This window comes from Lingula anatina, chromosome 3, assembly GCF_051362555.1.
Source record: "Lingula anatina isolate TDL-2025a chromosome 3, LinAna3.0, whole genome shotgun sequence".
In the NCBI taxonomy this organism is placed as follows: domain Eukaryota; kingdom Metazoa; phylum Brachiopoda; class Lingulata; order Lingulida; family Lingulidae; genus Lingula; species Lingula anatina.
The window spans coordinates 28,060,873-28,080,048 of NC_141769.1; the positions used below are offsets into that span (position 1 = coordinate 28,060,873).

General features: G+C 37.8%; 3 protein-coding genes across 4 annotated transcripts; 2 read left to right on the forward strand and 1 right to left on the reverse strand.

The window, feature by feature from the left end:
• Positions 1-1,304: 1,304 nt before the first annotated feature.
• Positions 1,305-6,034, forward strand: LOC106171035 (uncharacterized). Its single transcript, XM_087008767.1, has 8 exons — positions 1,305-1,401; positions 2,065-2,303; positions 2,981-3,067; positions 4,155-4,290; positions 4,681-4,982; positions 5,225-5,302; positions 5,444-5,607; positions 5,881-6,034. The coding sequence occupies exons 1-8, from the start codon at positions 1,305-1,307 to the stop codon at positions 6,032-6,034; spliced, it is 1,257 nt and encodes a 418-aa protein (XP_086864893.1).
• Positions 6,035-6,267: 233 nt separating this feature from the next.
• On the forward strand, positions 6,268-11,554 carry LOC147763166 (semaphorin-5A-like). The gene is made up of 9 exons (XM_087008989.1): positions 6,268-6,423; positions 6,715-6,856; positions 7,322-7,520; positions 8,258-8,437; positions 8,985-9,146; positions 9,450-9,599; positions 10,170-10,373; positions 10,753-10,865; positions 11,403-11,554. Exons 1-8 carry the CDS (start codon positions 6,338-6,340, stop codon positions 10,857-10,859), a joined length of 1,230 nt encoding a protein of 409 aa, XP_086865115.1. The 5' UTR covers positions 6,268-6,337; the 3' UTR covers positions 10,860-10,865; positions 11,403-11,554.
• Positions 11,555-11,627: 73 nt separating this feature from the next.
• On the reverse strand, positions 11,628-18,459 carry LOC106171044 (caspase-3-like). Of its 2 annotated transcripts, none has more exons than XM_013551135.3 (8): positions 17,449-18,459; positions 16,811-16,861; positions 16,268-16,318; positions 14,863-15,012; positions 14,203-14,396; positions 13,332-13,434; positions 12,893-13,075; positions 11,628-12,647 (listed from the first exon to the last, which is right to left on the reverse strand). In XM_013551135.3, the coding sequence occupies exons 1-8, from the start codon at positions 17,738-17,740 to the stop codon at positions 12,418-12,420; spliced, it is 1,254 nt and encodes a 417-aa protein (XP_013406589.2). In that variant the 5' UTR covers positions 17,741-18,459; the 3' UTR covers positions 11,628-12,417. The 2 variants fall into 2 exon arrangements, with proteins under 2 accessions (XP_013406589.2, XP_086865114.1); XM_087008988.1 differs by lacking the exon at positions 17,449-18,459 and adding an exon at positions 17,038-17,437.
• Between the last annotated feature and the right edge of the window lie 717 nt (positions 18,460-19,176).

A 19,176-nucleotide genomic window follows, 5' to 3' on the forward strand; every position in this document is an offset into this window, starting at 1 on the left:
ATTTACTGCTGAAGAATTTTCAGGAAAATAAGACAGTCATTCTATATGAGCACGTTAGTGACGATCTGCTACAGTAGGATTAACAACAAGTTGAAATAAAGACCACTCGTTGAAATAAATGCGACGACGCGCGGTTTGTGATTTAATTGAACTGTTAAATGAATTTGTTCTAATTGAAATGTATAGACGAAAAGGGAACTCGCATTTTCATGGTCGGATTAAAGTTTTTTAAAGATAGTTAGCCCAATTTGTTAACACAATAAGCTAATAAGTATATAAAGATGTCATAGTCGAGAATTTCAACTTATACTTATCGATGAGTAATCTACAGGTATGTTTCTTGTTATATTACCTGACACTTTTAACCTGACTTTTAACCCCACATAATCATACAAGGAATTTCAACAACAATCCAAGAGACGGAGTTTCGATCAAGTCCAGAGTTTGACTGCAAATATGAATTCGTGCATACCAACACAAGAAGTGGCTTTTCTTGCGCGAGAGTGCAAACAAAAATTACGTCCTTGTCAACATTTGCTGTTGCGTTTAAAGTTATCAAATGAAGATCGTGGCCATTTTACCTTGTTTCACGGACATTCGCCGGACATCACGTCGTTAAAACTGAAGTGGACCCGCAACTTGATGTGCTTTGCAAGGGGGATAAAAAATTCATGGACAAATGATGAGGTCACTTTCGAAGCACCCTTCAAAAAGGAGCCTTTTAAGCCACAATTGTCATTTGAATAATAATAATAATAATTATTATTATTATTATTATTATTATTGTTATTATTATTATTATTGTGCGCATTAACAGCAAGGGAAGGGAATCTCCGGCGAGAATTTTTTAAACGCCTTTTGGTCCTCTCCACAACAGGTAGATAAGTATAAAATTATCTTCAGCATGGGTCATTTACATTCGAAAAATCATATCTTTTCATATTGACAATATGTTAGAACGTGAAGTTCTACACGACTTTTGTCCATTAAAGTCTATTACCACTGCTGAGGTTATATTTTATACTTTCTGCAAAATTAGTATTGGGGAGACAAGTAAATGTCTTATACATTACTTGAAGTACAGTGCCCATACCCTGGTCACATAATCAAACTAAAAAGCGGACCACTCATATGAACACTGATTTAAACATTCCGCAACATTTTGATCACCCCCCCCCCCCCCCACCTAAATTCACTTCTTAATAAAGAGGTCCCACCAATGGTCATGACCCATGCCTCAATGGGGGCCTATAAAAGGTGTAGCCAGTAGCCCCAGCGGCACCAGAAGTGAATGAGATATGAAAATGAAGAGTGGTTTACCCCTATGTGTGTTCCTTCTAACCGTGACAGGGACGGTGCTGGACGCTGCTTATATCACAAAAATAGATCTCGGCGATGTCCGTAAGTTATTTTACTTCAGTTGTTGTTCTTTTTAGTTTGTTGGATTGTAATTGTAATTTTTGTCGTATAGTTTTTGTCTTTATTTTAATTTTAGTCGTCAGACTACTCTAGATATGTTGGATGTACATGTATTAGTAGTATCTGAAATCAACCATATTTCAGCGGTTAAAGAGAGTTTGAAATCTGCATGGTTCCTTAAAACCAAATACTGCCATTTGCGTGCCTCTTGTTTATTTAAAGCAATTTTTGATATTTCGCTTTAAGAAACTCATTCTCGTACTAAAATTGAGCAATTCGATAAGGAAAAGGGGCTGAAAACTATGTTATGTTTCAATGGATGGATCTTGCGCTTGGCTTGGCAAACATGATTGCTTTAAAAATTGATGCAAAGTTGAAAAACATATAAAAAAGTGTCCCTTCTTCGAGCTGTCGTCTCATTTGGTAAAATTGGGCACTGGGTTTGCTTTCACTGCACAAAGAGACATGCAAAATATTCTTTCTTGAGAGATAAAATAAATTAAGTGAATCAAGAAATTAATATCATAACAGAAACATCACTTGAGGACCTATTGAATTTGAAGTCATAAAGATATATAACTGGCAAACGATAGTTTAAAATTTTTTAAAAAGTACATATATTTACTGTTTACGTGTGTATTTTAGAAGCCCAGGCTGTGAAGGTGCGAGAACTTGCTCCGGATATAGAAGCCATTCCCGCTGAACGAGATTTGAACGCTGCCAGCGACCAGCTTGAGCCTTTCCTTCGGTACCAGTTCGAAGCTCACGGCAAGAAATTTGACCTTCAGTTGGAGAAAAATAAGCACGTGGACGTCAAGAACGCGCCCGTCTATTATGCCCAGGAGGATGGAACAGTAGTAAAGAAATCGACACAAAACAATGATGTATGTATTATACCCGGTACATGTACTTCAATATGACATACAGTACTTTAGCTATATGCAATTATAAATGTGTACTTGTTTTAATCTGAATGTAAACTGAGGTACAATTTAAGTTGTGTTTGTTTATTTACTGGTATTCAGATAACCGTTAAATTGAGAAGAATAAAACGGACTTTGTGAGAGAAAATCAAAAAAGGAGGAGGTAGTAATTTTGGTGTGGACCGAACACAGTGTTTTGAATAATCGAACAAGGGAAAATAGATATAGGGCTCGTTTCCAATGAAACTATCGGTCCACTTAGATCGATCCAAATCCGCAGGGACTCTTGCGCTGAATGCAATCAGTTTAACATATTAACACACCTCCTCCTGGCGTTGAGTGGAATACAGAAAAGCTGGTGTGTTAATTTGTTAAACTGAACGCATTCAGCAAGAGTTTCCGTGTAGGTGGATTGATCTACGAAGACCGATTGTTTTATTGGGGTTGAGCCCATACAGTAAATAAAAGTAGCGAAAATGAGATTAGACTCAATGCAATTTCTGTAGAAAACTTATGAATGGAAAGTAAACACTGGCGCTCACTTGTACTACATGTAGTAACTTCTCATGCGTCAACGACAGAATATACAGTGTGCCACGATTGGATCGAAAATTGATATTTGCACATTTTTTCTCCAGGACTTTGCTTTGTATCATGACAAGAAGAATAACGCTGCAGTGGCCGTTTCCAAAGTTAACACAGATGGAAAGACCAATAAGCGAATGGTAAGTTGTACATGTATTAAGTTTCTTTGGTATATATAATACTTTTCATTGTAATATAGGCCTATATACTTCCAATCGGATGCCAATGATATTGGTATAAATTACATAATTTACTTTCTTTGTCATGAAAAAGCAGAACATAAATGCATATCATTTGACATGCTAGTTGTTCCAGTTACCAATTATCTCCATAAGAGATGCTAAGTCCATTCATAAGATGTTTGATATTTACAAAATGTCTGCCAATTAAATCACTGTCGCCAGCGCTCGGTACTCGCACCAAAAAATCCAAATATTTAGTCCGTTTGATATTATATCATGCATTTACCATATCTAAACACGTTGGTCCGAGTAAGGGTCAATTACAGAGTTAAAGTGGTTGAATTTGAGGCCCTTAGCATAGTTTGTAGAGGTGAGTGAGGAATATAGGGTGTTGAGCTTTCATAAATCAACATGGAACTCTGCCTGCCAGGCTGGTATATTGAATACGATATATAGGCAATCAAAACATTGGTATGATGATTTGGCGAGGGATACATAACCTCTCTCTCTCTCTTCGCCTTGACTACGGATGTGTAAGATGAGAACCGTGGAAACTAAAGCTGTTGGGATGGTCTAAATATAGAGTACAAGTGTGTTCCATTCAAAGATGATCCTGCCCTGGTAAGGTCCAGATGGCGTCAAATATTGCAACAAGTTGGTTTTTGATATGTCATTTGATTGTGTTATAAAAACGACTATTTTGCTAGCATCCCTTGTCGATATTCTTTTAGATGGTTATTTCTTTGATTTCTTAGATCTCTTTACCTGTTTTTATTTGAGTGTACATACATACAGACATGTAGAAAGTAATTTGCAAAACCTTCCTTACCAGGCATTGTGAAAAATATACTCGAGGTTGAGGACAAAATGTTTCACTAAAATAAACATGCATGTACATGTAGATAATCCGCCCTACATAAGATTCATACAAAGTTTACTTCTGCATAATTACTATCTCTTAATTTACTAAAACAGGGTCTGTAAAGTGCATTCCTCTCAAATAAATATCGCCCAATTAATTTTAACATCATGTTTTGTTGAATAGGAAGGGTTTGTCATTGACAATAACGACATGTTCGAGATGCGCCACCTGAAGGACGACGAATACCTTGTCTTCCGGCAAAATATTGAGGCCAAAAAGCCAGGTCCAGAGGTGCGGTCTTTCGACGACACTTATGAGAGTAAGTATGAGCCATTGATATTCATTATGGAAATTTGTCAAAACAGAATCGATTGTGGAAACTTTTAAGTTTAAGTCATTAAAATTACATTACAGATACTGTGAATGAATGCATCCGTTTTGGATATTTGAATGAAATCCAATAAGTAGAAGAATATTTAAAGTTAAAAAAAACTGCACTTAAACAGACAATATTCAGATATCATATGAATAATCGAATTGAAGAAATCAAATAAAACGTGCATTACAGTTTAAATTACAGTAAAGGGCGAATCGTAAATGGAAGGCAAACCTTCCGAATACCAAATATACAGTATATTGCCATTCAGAATACTATAAACTGCTTTTAGTTTGAAGAATGCTGGTATGTAATAAGAAAACTTCATTTCAGGGGAAACAAGCAGACGATCGCTAGATCATGTTTCAGATAAGACAGCGAAATCTAATGGAGGGTCCGACTTGCTGCGCAATCTGCTAGAAGTGTTGGAAACTGTTAAGAACAAAAAATCGGAAAAGGACGTAGAGTTGCAAAGGAAGCAGACGTCATTTAGTAGCAACCACATCAACGCTGGCGTCGAGTTGTTGGTGTCTACTGATGATTCCGTCTGGGACTATTTCTATTCGCGGAATAACAACAACGCAGAGGCGGCAGAGACCGAGTTAAGAAAATACTACGCACTGCTTGTGAACGGGGTAAGTGGTCATCAGTTTGTTATTATAGCAATATTCTACATGATTATTTAAAATATTTTTTACTATGATATAGGCCATACAATACTTTCATATTTACGTGTGCTAGGATTCCTTTTTTTACGGCCTGGTATTCTACTAGCCTAGCTTACCGCGGTATATAAAAAATATGTGGGCCAACATTATCACACTATTCATACAGTACTTGCGTAAGAGGGTTGACATCATAAGAATTACACTTTCAGATTGACTTACGGTACCAAAACATAGAAGACCGGGATTTGAACATTTACATCGTTCTATCCGGATATGTTATCGCAAAGGTAAATATTTCAATCAGCGAATCAAAAACCACACGCAAAGCCAATTCAATCAATTAAATTAGAACTTAAAAGCAAAAAGAAAAATACTCCAAATCAAAAACAGGAAAATTAATCTTACGCTGCAATTCTTGCTATCATCAGAGCCCCAGTCAGTCCAGCTGGTTTAGCGGCAACTTGTTCTCTGGGGCCGTAAAGGACGGGCGGCAGTTGGTGAGACATGACCAGTCCCTAAATGCCTGGTGCAACTACAGAAGGGATAACCTCGGGAGTCTCCCAGAACATGACCACGGGATGGCCTTCACAATGTAGGTGTACCAAGTACCGGTGTTACTGGGCTGTCTGTCTGAACATGAACGGACTCAACTAAAATATAAACCGTGGGTTTTTCCCCTTCAAGGCAGCTTGTTATAATGTGGTATATACCTTCCTTTCTGTGAGCGTCGTGACAGTAGTAAAATATATATTTAAGTATATTCTAATTCGTTCTACTTAAGTACATTCTAAAAGTGAATAGAAGTACATGTAAATTGTTATTTGCATAAGTACACCTTATTATTTTTATTCTTTTTGATATGCAGGCGAGAACTTGCTTCGTCTACATCAGACACCAACGTGGCCGGTTATGCACCTGTTTCTGGCATTTGTTCCTTGGCCTCGTCTTGCTCTGTCCTCGAGTCACATGGCGGATTCAGCTCATTCATTACAGCGGCTCACGAGCTGGGGCATAAGTAAGTTGCACTATTTTTGGTGTCTGTAGGCCCGCTGTACGCTCGTGCGCTGACAGTACCTACCCCGCGACAAGTACACCAGCACGACAGTTTGGTCTGCAAATACCATTTTAAAGGAAAAAAGTAAACTCTATAAGAACCATATCTTATAAATTTCGGTTCTTGTTTGTCTATTCTCCTTTATTCGATATAGGTATTTTATATACCTTTCTCTACTTTAATTTTTTCTAGTCTAGGATCTCACCACGACGGAGCCTACAGTAGCTCGTACGACAACAGGGCGTGTTCTGCCTCAGCCGGAAACATCATGGCGCCCTCTGCCGGTAGCTCGAATCCAACCAACGGATACTATTTCTCCGCTTGTTCTATCGCAGAATTCAAAACGGGGCTAGCGTAAGTATGGGGGTTTATCCTACTTCTGCCGTAGCTGCTTATTATGAGACATTCTGCAAATATTGAGGACCCGGCGAGAACAAATAAATTTGCGTACAAGAGGGGTTGGAGAGGTTACAAAAATGTAACTGGCCTTTAAGCCTATATGTAAGTCAGATTTCATTATTTACAGACTGTGAATGCATTGCACGGTCCTTTCCAATCACACAATAGTATTCAAAGGTTTAGCGCTCCACCCTCGCTGCCTCTCGTTACGAGAGTGAGACTGTAATTGTGGTCATGTCATTTTAGAGATGCGTGCTGTCTTGTGGACACTGGTACTTATGGGAATGCTGCGGAATATAATTCACACACCCAGCATCTACCAGGACAGCTGTATTCGGCAACAGAACAATGCAGGATGCTCTACGGAGATAATTCTGTACCTCGGAAGGTAAAAAGACTCAGTGTTCTTTTTTGAGAAAATGTGCGCGCAAAAACGTGTGTAATTAAAAAAAAAAGATATACAGTGTTCAATTTGAGTACGTTTTTTCTTTTGACAGCAAAAGGCTACATCTTCTGTGTCCTCTATTGTATATGAAGCTAAAATTAAGCTACATATTCTGTATCCTTGACTGTATATGAAAAATGTGTGTGCGCGCGTGCTTGTGTGCTTGTGTGTTCATATGTTTGCATTTATTGGAAAGCAACTTAAATTTTGCCCTACGGTTACCACTTTACTCCAATGTGAAAATATATTTACAAAACCAAAACATGTCGAGACAATTTACATGTCAGAAATTTCACCACGCCGATAACGACACACAATGATTTATTTTATTATTATTATTATTATTATTATTATTATTATTATTATTATTATTTTTTTAAATTATTTATTTATTTATTTATTTTGCAGGAAGAAGGAGATCACGACTTCTGTCAGTACCTTTGGTGTAGATCAGGCAACGGTTACACACATGGCTACAAACCTCCAGCAGACGGCACTGATTGTGACACAGGAAAATGGTGCATAGAGGGCGTTTGTGTCAGCAAGACGGACCCCCTCCCAAGCAGCCATGGTAGCAGCGATCAAGAGACGTCCTGGTGCCCCTATGGTACTGATGCTTTTATTGAACGAATTCATATCTACCGTGCATGTTTATAGTGTAAAATAACCTTTGATTCTATGCAATTTTTTCGTTTAGACTTCTTTTTTTTTCATTTTTCGACAAACTTTCTGAACAAAGGATGACATTCCATGAAAAAAACTTATTGCATAAATACTACGTTTTCTTTAACATTCAACATTATCATTTATAGGCAATTTTGTTTTATTTCAAATTAACGCAATTTTTATAACCAATTATCACAACAGTAACCATAATATAAGACAAGCACACTGCATGCCATTTCAAGTTCATTTAAAACTTTTTTGGAGTCATCGTAATCTACTATGACACAGGTATGTTCATAAGGATATGTTCTTTAGATATTTCTGCAAAATAATCTCTATGCCCCAAACACAACTTCACTGGAAGTGTTTTGATTGCCACATATCAATTAATATTGAGTTGACAAGATCAAAATCCGCTTTATGGATTTCTACATAATGAACGAACAATCCTTGCGGCACATTGCAAACATTTTTAGATTTCGAAGGTTTGTTTACACTGCACTATTCTCAGTGTGTATCTTTAGTCTTTCGTTTGAGGCCAAAAGTGCGTGTTCACATGTAAGTGCGAACGTGCTTGCGTGGCCCTAGCGTAATATGCTATTACTAAAAAAAGCGATACACAACACTTTATCCTAAAATAGTCGAAGTGTTTAATAAATTTCCGTTTTTTTTTTTCAGGATGGCCAGGGGACCAATGCCCAGATTCAGATGCCCCCAGTATAAATGTAGGACAGGGTTGGGAATCTTGTAACTCTGCCATCAGAAGAGATGGAGATCGTTTGTGTGCAAACAGTCAGGTTTCAGCATCTGGTTTCTGCTGTATCCAATGCTATTACCATTCACAGTCTAAGCTGTCGGGTAAGGTGTATTCTTATGTTGTTAATTATCTATTGAACATTACTTTATGAAAGTAAAATAAGAGAAAATATTTTTTTGCATGTACCCTTTTCAGATAACGAGAATAAAATGTCCGATAATTGTTTTAAGGTTTTAACCGTTAACTTTTTTGTTTCTGCGTTTAGGCTGAAAGAATTAATATCCATTATTTCACTCCAGACAAAAGGGTGTAACGATTGTAACAGAAAGTCTGCCCTTTATTTAGTTATAATGGTTAGGGTAAGTCTGTCCTGAGTGCGTCAAAATCTAGGGCGAGGCTTACTTGTACAAATGAATGGGAAGCGGACTCTATCATTGGGGACTCTCTGTCACGTTACACCGGACAGTCATGGCCAGAATTAAGAGTGCCTCCTGCCCCAGTTATAGTTACATGCAGTCTACGGCTAAGAGTCGGGTTAATCTGAAAAATGTAAGAAGCAAGTACATCTTTTTCTTAACCGATGTACGGCAACAATTGTATAGCAAACGTCATATAACGATAAACAAAAAAGCGAATTTCTCACGATAGGTGTGTGGGGCGAATGGCAAACTTGGGGTGGCTGTAGCGCTAGTTGTGGCGGAGGAACTCGCACGAGATCTCGCAGTTGCCCACAGACTGGCACGTGCGCAGGAGAGGCGACCCAAACCTCACAATGTAACACGGATTCCTGTGCAGGATCTGGCACAGCTTGTGAGTGTAATATGTTTATGTTTTATCACCATTGCACAGTAGGAGGATATATATATATATATATATATATATATATATGTGTGTGTGTGTGTGTGAAAACTGAGTCTTAAGAAAGATTACTAGTGGCAATACGTATTCCAAACCATTTCTTATAATGGCCTTTTACCGACTAATTTGGCCGCATACAGGGCTGTCTTCCGTTAATCTGGTCGTCTGATGTTGAAATTGAAGTTGATTTCTTGTTTGTCCGCGGCTTTGAACATTGGTTTCATTCAGCTCAGAGACTTTAACTATCGTTTGTAGCGCCCTCTTGGGGTCCCTGGGGCGGATGGTCAACTTGCACCAAGACATGTGGCGGCGGTACCCTGTCCAGAGACAGAGCCTGTGAAGGCGGCTCTTCATGCCTCGGCGTGTCCTCCGAGACCCAGGAGTGTAACACCAATGAATGTCAGGGTAGGGCAGTTGTCTCCAAATATGTTAATCACCGAGTTAAACTTGACTGGAAATAGCATTGGCCATGTCAGCCAAGGATCTGTTGATAGAAATATGTCCATCAGTTATTACTCCCAAAACGGAAAGGAGTAAACAAAAAATGAACTGAACTCTAGATAAAGTAAATTGCTGAATCTTGTAGACAATTACATATTTATTTTGCGTACTTTTCTTCTTAACTGCAGCTAGACACCTTTTTTTTAATCTATATGGTTTCAAGTATCCTAGCAAAATTTATCTGTAACATGTGGAAATATGGTATGTCTCTGAGGAAGGAAAGTAACTGAATAACCGTTTTCTAACTACGGAATAAGACAATAAGAGGTTGTGTCTGTTGTTCCTTTTAATATTTGTAGTGTGAAAGTGTATGTGTCGGACAACCAACGCGACAGTGATGACGGCGAAGATAGACACAGATGATTAAAGGGTATGATGATGTCTGTAACTAAACATTCACAACAACAGAAGTTTTCTATCCCTTCACATACAGCCGCGTACACTTTGCATCCGATCTTTTTTCTCTGATTTCAGTATCTACCGTGGACGGTAACTGGAGCGACTGGGGAACTTGGTCTGCATGCAGCGTCACCTGCGGTTCTGGACAGAGGACTCGAACCAAGACGTGCAATAACCCAGCGCCATCTAACGGTGGATCGTGGTGTTGTCATAACGGACATTGTCTGTATAACAGTTTGAGAAGTACTGGGTCCTGTAACGCTGGCTCGTGCGGTGGAGGTATCAATCATATTTTGGATATAATTTAGAATATATGAGATATGTTCATTATGAGAAATTAAAAAAGGAAGGCAGTTGCTTAAATCCCCTTTTCCCAAAACAAAAATCCAAATTTGTATACTATTGTACATGTGGGAGTTTCAATGTTGTGCTCATTCACGTATATTGTTTTCCCAATATGATACAAGAGAGTAAAACCTGAAATGCTTTCTAATATAAATTTAGACATTGGCCTTTAAGTTGATAAAATGCTGGTTAAATGCATGTACTCCTTAATGGCCGGGTTTACAGCAAATGATTTAGAACTAGGATCACATCTACGCATACTGAGGTAACAACGCTATGCATTTAACACTGTTTTATTAATTTGCTTTTACAGGCACATCGTCTTGTACCACTGATGCCTATTCCTGGTGTCCGTCTTATGCCGCCTACTGCAGCAGCCTAGAGTTCCTGCAGGAGAATTGTTGTGCCACTTGTGAATAGTCAAAGGTAAAGGTTCCACGAGAAGACACATGCACGGGTTCTGGTAAATAATCTTAAACATGTAACTTCCATGAACTAGTTCGTTTCTCAAATAGAATCAATTCCAACCTGCTTCGATTCAACTTCCTGAGGTGCTGAGACTAATTTCACAAATAAAAGGCATTCCGAAAGTTGGTCCCAACTTTGAGGTTTAAAGTTTACTTAAATTGGCAAAATGTTGGGTTGACACTGTGACTTTTCCAAAATGCAAGGGATATTAGAATTCTTTTTAAAATGCTGTCGACTCGTTATGTGGTTTGAATCAAAATGCAGACGTGAGGAAAACACTTGTAGTCTAAGTTTTGGTTCAGTTTTGTACTGTACGGTCCACCGTCGTTACCCCCCCCCCCCCCCCTTGCCCAATTATTACATTCAGAGAAACTCCAGCTTTTATTTGCAACCGTGTTTGTATAAGCTTTAGTATATATATTCAGTTTAAATGCCTAGTCGCCAGTTATAATTTACATCGAATACAGGTATAAACAACCCAGGTTTTTTTTTCAGAACGAGCAATGGAATCCCAAGATATCATTCAAAGCATAAGAGAATTATGAAAACCAGAAAAGTATAGCTGGTGGAAAATCTGGAGTATGACTTGTGCAGCTTGTTTTGTTTCTATCTAGGCACAGACTCTTTCAACTAAAAGTCGCCACAGGTAATACGAGTACAAACGTTTTTAATGAAGAAAGGAAAGAGGTTTATTTTCTCTTTGACAAATAGAACTACAGGTTAATTTCAGATAGGGATTTATTACATCATTAATTTGAAAAAATAATTTCAGCCTGCTAATACTGTGTTGTGTTAATAAGTTAACTACGATGAACTACATTTCAATATATTATTTTTATACATGTAACTACAATATCCAAGCAGTTATGTCCCATGGATCAGATATAATTCTAATAAATGCTATATGCTCAGTGATTATGTATTGCTTTGTCGTCGTGCACAAATCATACTTTGTATATATATATACATACAAATTAATATTATGCAAAATTACATTTCAGCACTTCAATACGTGCGTCCTCTTCCATCTGTCTTTTATATAATTATATAGTAGTAGCGGTTTATTTCACTGAATGTGTGGCGACATTAACGACAAAATTAATGCCCAATCAAAAATAAAAACAATTATCATTTTGATAGAGATATTTTGTCAACTACTGTAAAACAGTATGACCGGCGCTGAAACAACTATCCCTGCAACTATCTCCGCCTCATTACAATGAACACAGTATTGAATTAAAGCTACTCTCTTCAAGAGGCCAGTTATGAGATGAGGTCATTTCTGTGTAAAATACACAGTAGAATATCTAGTGTAATACCTTTCTGTGGTCCCAGTAGAGAGTAATTAAAGTATAACTTGCACAAACATCAAGCCCTTCTACCTTGATGTGTAGATATACTCGCACTAATACGTATTGTATGTATTCTACAAAAAAGAAACACGTATTTGCATACACAACTGACAATATATGGGCGGTTTTACTTTCTATGTGATTATTACTTGCGACTTTTAAGTGTCAATCAAATACATTTTCTTTCTCAGTGTGGAGACAAATATAGGCATTTGTTTAGCAACAGTCTTGATTCCGTTTGACTCTAGAGGCGCTGTTAAAAGTGCTACAAGTCGTGACGTTTCCGTCAAAATGTCCACAAAGTGTTCATTTCTGTGGTCGGTTATCACCTTACAGAGGTTGTGTATAAACCAAGAACCTTCATTCGTCTGTCGCCATGCAATATGACCTAAAATATACACATTCATTTATTATTCGGGTTGGGAATATGATTTTACTTGAAGACACGAAAAAATATATATCTATTTGCATCATTACACAGCAAATTCCCACCCCATTTGTCTTATGTTATTAACGTTTTAAATGTTCACCATATGAAAACTTAGTGCCCTATTTTGATATGCCTTGACTTTGCACAGCGTATTTTAAACGCAGGCTTACACACACCTCGGTTGTCCGTACCCACCGACTCACCTGGAGTTGTCGCATACGCCACTAAGTTATCTGCATCGATTGGCGTAGAAATTTGGATCCGCAAATTTTCCATCTGCAAGTTGAGGTACTCGGTGTCGTCGACAGGGCAAGTATCTGACCTTAGCGTCGCCTTCTGATGATCTTCACCGCGACAAGCTTGTATGATAAACACCTTGGGCAAGTCTGGAAGCAAAATGAACTTACGTCGCCAAATTATACACTTACAACTGGAATGGAAATTACAAAATTTTGAAGAAAAATAGTCAGAACATATTAATCCTGTTATATTATAAATATATTTATCAGAGAGAGAGAGAGAGTTGTTGTGACGGACTGGTGAATACGCAGATACATGAGATTCAGTATCAAATAAACGATGCAAATTGCCAATGAGTTGATAGATAAATTAGGTAATTAATGATATTGTAGATGTCTATACCTATCATGAGCGGTGTATCTCGGAATATCTCAGTTATTTCGTTTACTGTTATGATTTTATTGTCCCAGGTTTTACCATCAGCTTTGCAGGTGCGAATTCCATCCTTAAACAAAAACGTTACCAAATAATTAAAGAAAAACAATATATTACACAAGAATATGCTAATAACCTCAATTTTAGTGATTTTATGTCGTAATTCAGTGCAACATTCACAACCATGAGTGCAAGTACACAATGAAATACTAAAGATGGACTAGCATTAAATGTGCAAGAATGTTCAAATACTGGACTTAAGAATATGTCTTAAGTCGATTTTTAAAATCGTTGATAAAATCGCCCGTACTTTCAGTATGACGTACTCCAAGCCTGAGACATTTAAAAAGTCTTAACAAAAACGAATCATCTTTATTTTCGACATTGTATGCTGAGTTTAGATCCCTAGCTACAAGATGTGTTCAATAATATTTCTAATAGATGAGGAATGGTAATTGATAAAATGAGATGAACTATGTTGAAAATGATTTTGGTCGGTCTATTCGAAATGACCATAATCATTTATCAACACTATTCAATGTCATACATATGTTTATCATTAATCTGCTTCATTTCTTTTTATTAACGGGACCTTCAATAAATGCGGCCGTCAGCGGCCAAATTTAGAAAATTATACTTCAGTTTGTTCTATTCTTTTAACTGTCATGTCCTATTACTTAAATCAGCTTAGATCAAGGAGACATAAATTGCTTTGACTTTTTTCGCTTGTTAGATATTATTTTATATTTTGGGAGGGGGTGGAGTTTTGGGGGAGAACCTATGAACCTTCTCACTAGATCAAACTACATTGGCCTACGTACGTGCCAAAAATATGTACCTTATCTCCATGACTCAGTATTATCAGAAAGAATCGGCTGTATCCCGGGGTCTCCTGCAGCATGTCCTTTATGTGCTGTAATTTGCTGTCCAGCAGCTCTCTTGACAAGTCTTTGTAACCTGACCCTGTGAGCACCGTGTATTGAAGTAGACCACCAAATACACTCTGTATATGCCTCACGTCAAACTCGGTACCTAAAAAAAAAGTAAGACAATTGTCAAGACCACAATGTAAACGTTGACTTTTGTACATGTAACTCAACCCGTAGGTCTTATGTTCAAACTTGCTGAATATCTGCTTCAAACCAAGTCCCACTATGCTCGATATATCATTTTAAAAACATTTGAAAACTGCCTCGGCAAGAAAGGTATTAAATTGGTCCCGTACAGTTTAGAAAATGCATTACATGACCGCCCGATGTAACACTTGTGACAACATGCACGACAATCTTGGATCTTGTTTGGCACAGAAGTAAGAGAAAAACAATAACATCAACATCAAACAATATCACGTGACCACATTAATTCCAAAATCTCACGACATTGCCTCATTCGCCGTTATAATTCCTCAGAGCATTTGAAATACACATAAATGCATACGTTAGACAGGCTCTAAAATCCTATCTAATATATATATATTTTTTTAATTTGATAATGGTACCTTCTCTTTCTTCTGTGAAATTATTGATGATGACGACAAGGCCACTGTGACGGGAAGTCTCTGTAGGGTAGACACAACTAATAAATCCAGGAGCCACCTGCACAGGATACCTTGGCGTCGGCGAAAAGGTTTCGGAGTCAAAGGAAGAGCCTGTAACAATAACGAGGTGAAGAAGAATCTGCTTATATGTCGATCGAGTTCGATAAAACTGTCACTGAAAAAACAACGGTAAAACTAGAATTCCCAAAAGGGAAAAATAAAAGAAATAGAGTTTGAGAAAAGGCACAGCTGTGCATAGAGACCAATTGGCGTTTATACAAACTGGACGTATTTATTATCTTGGATATGTATATCTTAGGGCATAAGTCGGGGACCATATCATCCAGCTCGTCCATTCGAATGCACCGCCCATCTACATGTACCCTGGTATCATTTTTTTAATAATTCCCGTTGTCCCTTCAAAATATGTACAGTGTAAAAGCGACTGGACGTGGATTTGTCCATGGGGTGAATAATTCCATTTTTTTCACACGAAGACTCTTTCAATTGTGCCTTTGTAGGACCATGTATGAAAGAAGATCCCCTATGCTTTTTATATGTTATATGTATTTTTATAACGCAGTGGCACAGATATCCATTGGGAGCCGGGCGACGGGGGATGATTAGTTGTTAATTTTTTACGAAATTTTTCATAATTTTCATAAGTTCATTGTTGATGAATCTCACGTGCAACAACGCTTGTAAACACTTAGGCAATAGAACACCTGGTACTGTCTCTGGGGAGGATGATCGTATTTTTTTCACACAAAGAATCATCTCATCGATATTTTTTAGTAGCCACGCATTAAGGCAGACTTGGTGTGCTGTTATTTAGTTTAGAACTTATATTCTAGATCCAAACAGCAGCACAGGTTTCCGTGGTGGTAGGATCCTTGAGGGTGAGCTATTCTTGACAAGGGACGTGCGATCATCGACATCGACAGGAGCCTCTGCTTTTGAATCAACAATCGTTTCATTATTGTATACACGGAGTACATGTAGTGCTACGGGACAAAATCGATAAAAGAATGAATTACATATTTGTAGTAAAACTGCTGAATTGATCTCTTACTACATGTTACTGTGACAGCCCTATGATTTCAGTTTTAAAAAAATACTCATCGTTTCATTTATGCATAAATATATTTACTTGCTCGTTCATTTGTCTATTGATTACTTTCAGTTTTTATTTATATGTTATAGTTTTTTTCATTCGTTTCTGAACAAGAGACAAATCAAAAGAAGTCTTTTTATAAAATTATTATTATTAATATTATCATAATTATTATTAATATTATCATAATTATTATTATTATTACATTAATTTATCAACACATTAGTCTACACAGCCTTGACTGCAACATACTTGAACTCGCGTCCGTACCAAGCCGTGACCTCTTCCTTCTAAGTTCAGGGCCTAAAATATTAAATAGTATTAATATTAAATAATCACAAATATCATTATAATGTAATTAACAACACAAACAACAGCCGGATCTTCGCGTTTTTTATCAGCACTTACTGAGAGGTGCCATACATATCGATAAATACAAAGACCATCACACAGGGAGTGCTTAAAAAGATGCCTCAATTAAAAACACCATTAAAATTTAAAAAATCAGAGTATCATTTCTCCAGTTGCTGCAAGGGGAGGAAGGACTTGAAAATCTATTTACTTTTTGAAAATGCTGGGGACCTGGGATTAACATGCTATGTACAGTCACCAATCTAATCTTACCCCGGTACTTGTGCACTGGTAAGTAAAAGTGCTACATCATTTTTGAACCTCTTAATGTATGCGGGTATGAAATTATAGCACGTTCTTGTGTGCTTACAATACAATACAATACAATACAATACAATACAATACAATGCAATACAATACAATACAATACAAATTTATAATCACCTGGAGTCTCGTATGTCCCAGCTTCCATCGGTCTAACCTCTAGAGATGGTCCTAATAAAAATATCATCTTATATGTTAAACAGAGAAGTTAGCAGCTCACCTGACACAATAAAACGCATGACCTAAATAGTGCGCCAATACCGCATTAAAATCTAAAAACGTTCTATCAATGCATAGGCTATTGATAAATCATAAGGCATCTTATAGTGCTTAGGTTATTCACTGACCTCAAAAATTAGTTATAGATAACCCATGCCCGTCGATAAGCCATTGACACAGATATAGTTTGTTCCCTCATAGCATTACCGGTATATCTCATCTTTACATACATCCGGTTTTTCCAACCGGAGAATATTAAGATTACAAGGGACTTGCTTAAAGTGAAAGTAAACGGGAAAATCTAAAAACAAAAAGACATGTTGACACAACCAGTAGGCTCATTTTTAGTGTCCATACATTAATAATAAGTAAAATCAATACAGAAATATGAAGGTGAGAGGACAAGGTACTAGTGCACAGATCTATATGTACCTAAAATACATATACTAATAGCGATAAATACACTAGATTTGCTACGTACAGTAAATGCATCAACTGAATCAATGACACAGACGGCGTGGGGTTGTACATGTACTTACTCTCAGCTCTAATACGCGCCTCGGCGTCTTTTATTGTCGTTACCAGGCCATTAAGACCAGCATGTTGGAACATATCTTTCAAACGGTCATACTTTCCAACCGCCAAAATACCGACGTTCTCCATTGTATTCATTAAATTCAACGAGTCTTTAGCTTTTGCTAGACGTCCTTGGCCAATATCTCCACTCAGCATTTTTTTGAGATTATCAAGATATTGCTCGTCATCAATATCTTCGGACAGCTCAACTAACAGTTTCCTGTGGATATCTTTCTGGTTTGCTGAAAACGGCATGGTCACAAGGATCACATACAAATGTGTTGTTTTAAGAATTCCGTCTTAGTCGAGGAGATCGTGGATTTTGACGTGAATATGCCTGGATGAAAATATAATTCCTTGGGATCTTGTTGCGCGATCTTTACCTGGTTTGAATTTAAACCATCATTGCATGTACAAAAATGTGTGTAGCTTTGTGTCCTTTACATATACAAGCTCAGCTGCTTAACGTAAACAGGTCGAATTCTATATGCCACAATAAAAACCCCAGTAAGCTGATACGACAACAAAAGTCCTATTTTCTAACACATTTCCGTTGCGCTGCATTAATACTATTGACTTAGGAGGTCGTGACGTGACCTAGTTTTTATTAGCTCGCAGATCACATGACTTCCTCATTGCATTACCAGGGCCGTTGCGTACAGTTGCCAATCCCCCGTAAGATCTGATTGAGATCATAAAATTAAGTCTTATAAAATGGAATGTACTATGACAGTATCTCGCCATACAAACTACAGTGTACAGCTAGTTTTCGTACGTTCTAATTGTAACGTAACCGGCATTCTCTCAAACATAAAACACGTTTGGCTGAAGTTTAAGGTGTGGTAGGTCTATACATGTAATATACCCCCGGTACCAGTGCATTTTCTGAATGAAGTAGGCATGCGCTGTTTAGAATATTTAGACATGAAATACTTAATTTTTTTTATAAAAAGATATAAAAAATACAGCTGTTGAAGTCATGATATTCTGAAATTGACCAAATTTTTTAGGCCTACTAATGCGGTTTGGGGAGGGGAGGGCCCCCTCCCCTTATCGAGCCCTGAAGGTACCCCGGGACGTCTCCCTTTCTTTGTCACAAAAGACCAACACCACATGCGCGAGACAAAATAAAAAACTTTTTCCACTTTCATCCCTTTCCCCTATAAAATATAGACAGCCCAGCAAACAAAGAACGTTTTATAGCCATACCATGATGGCCCATTACGCGCCATTGTAATAACGTCCTGTGTTTGCTAGGAGTACAATATTGCCTTCGTCTAGATGTTTTATTTTTTCAACCTTGTCCCCCTAGCAAAAAATCCTGGAACCGGCAGTAGTTCAAAAGATAAAAACTGACAATATCAATTCAGTCATGCAACAACATGGCCCAGGGGCGGATCCAGGATTATTTGAAGGGGGAGGGGGGGTCCACGGATGCGAAGCCCCCCACCCCACCCACCCACCCACCCTTTGGCGTGAGGTTCAGGGCCTGCTGAACGGTCGAGAATTTTTTTGGTATTTTAGAGGGCGAACTTTGCATTTGGTACGGTTTGAAACTATGCTTCAGCTAGTCAAATTTCTGTTTTCATAAGGGGACCATTGGTGTGATTTTTTTTCAGAAATCGAGGGGGAGGTCAGGACCCCCCCCCCCCCGACACCCCCTAAACCCGCCCATGTGGTCTGTAATCGTG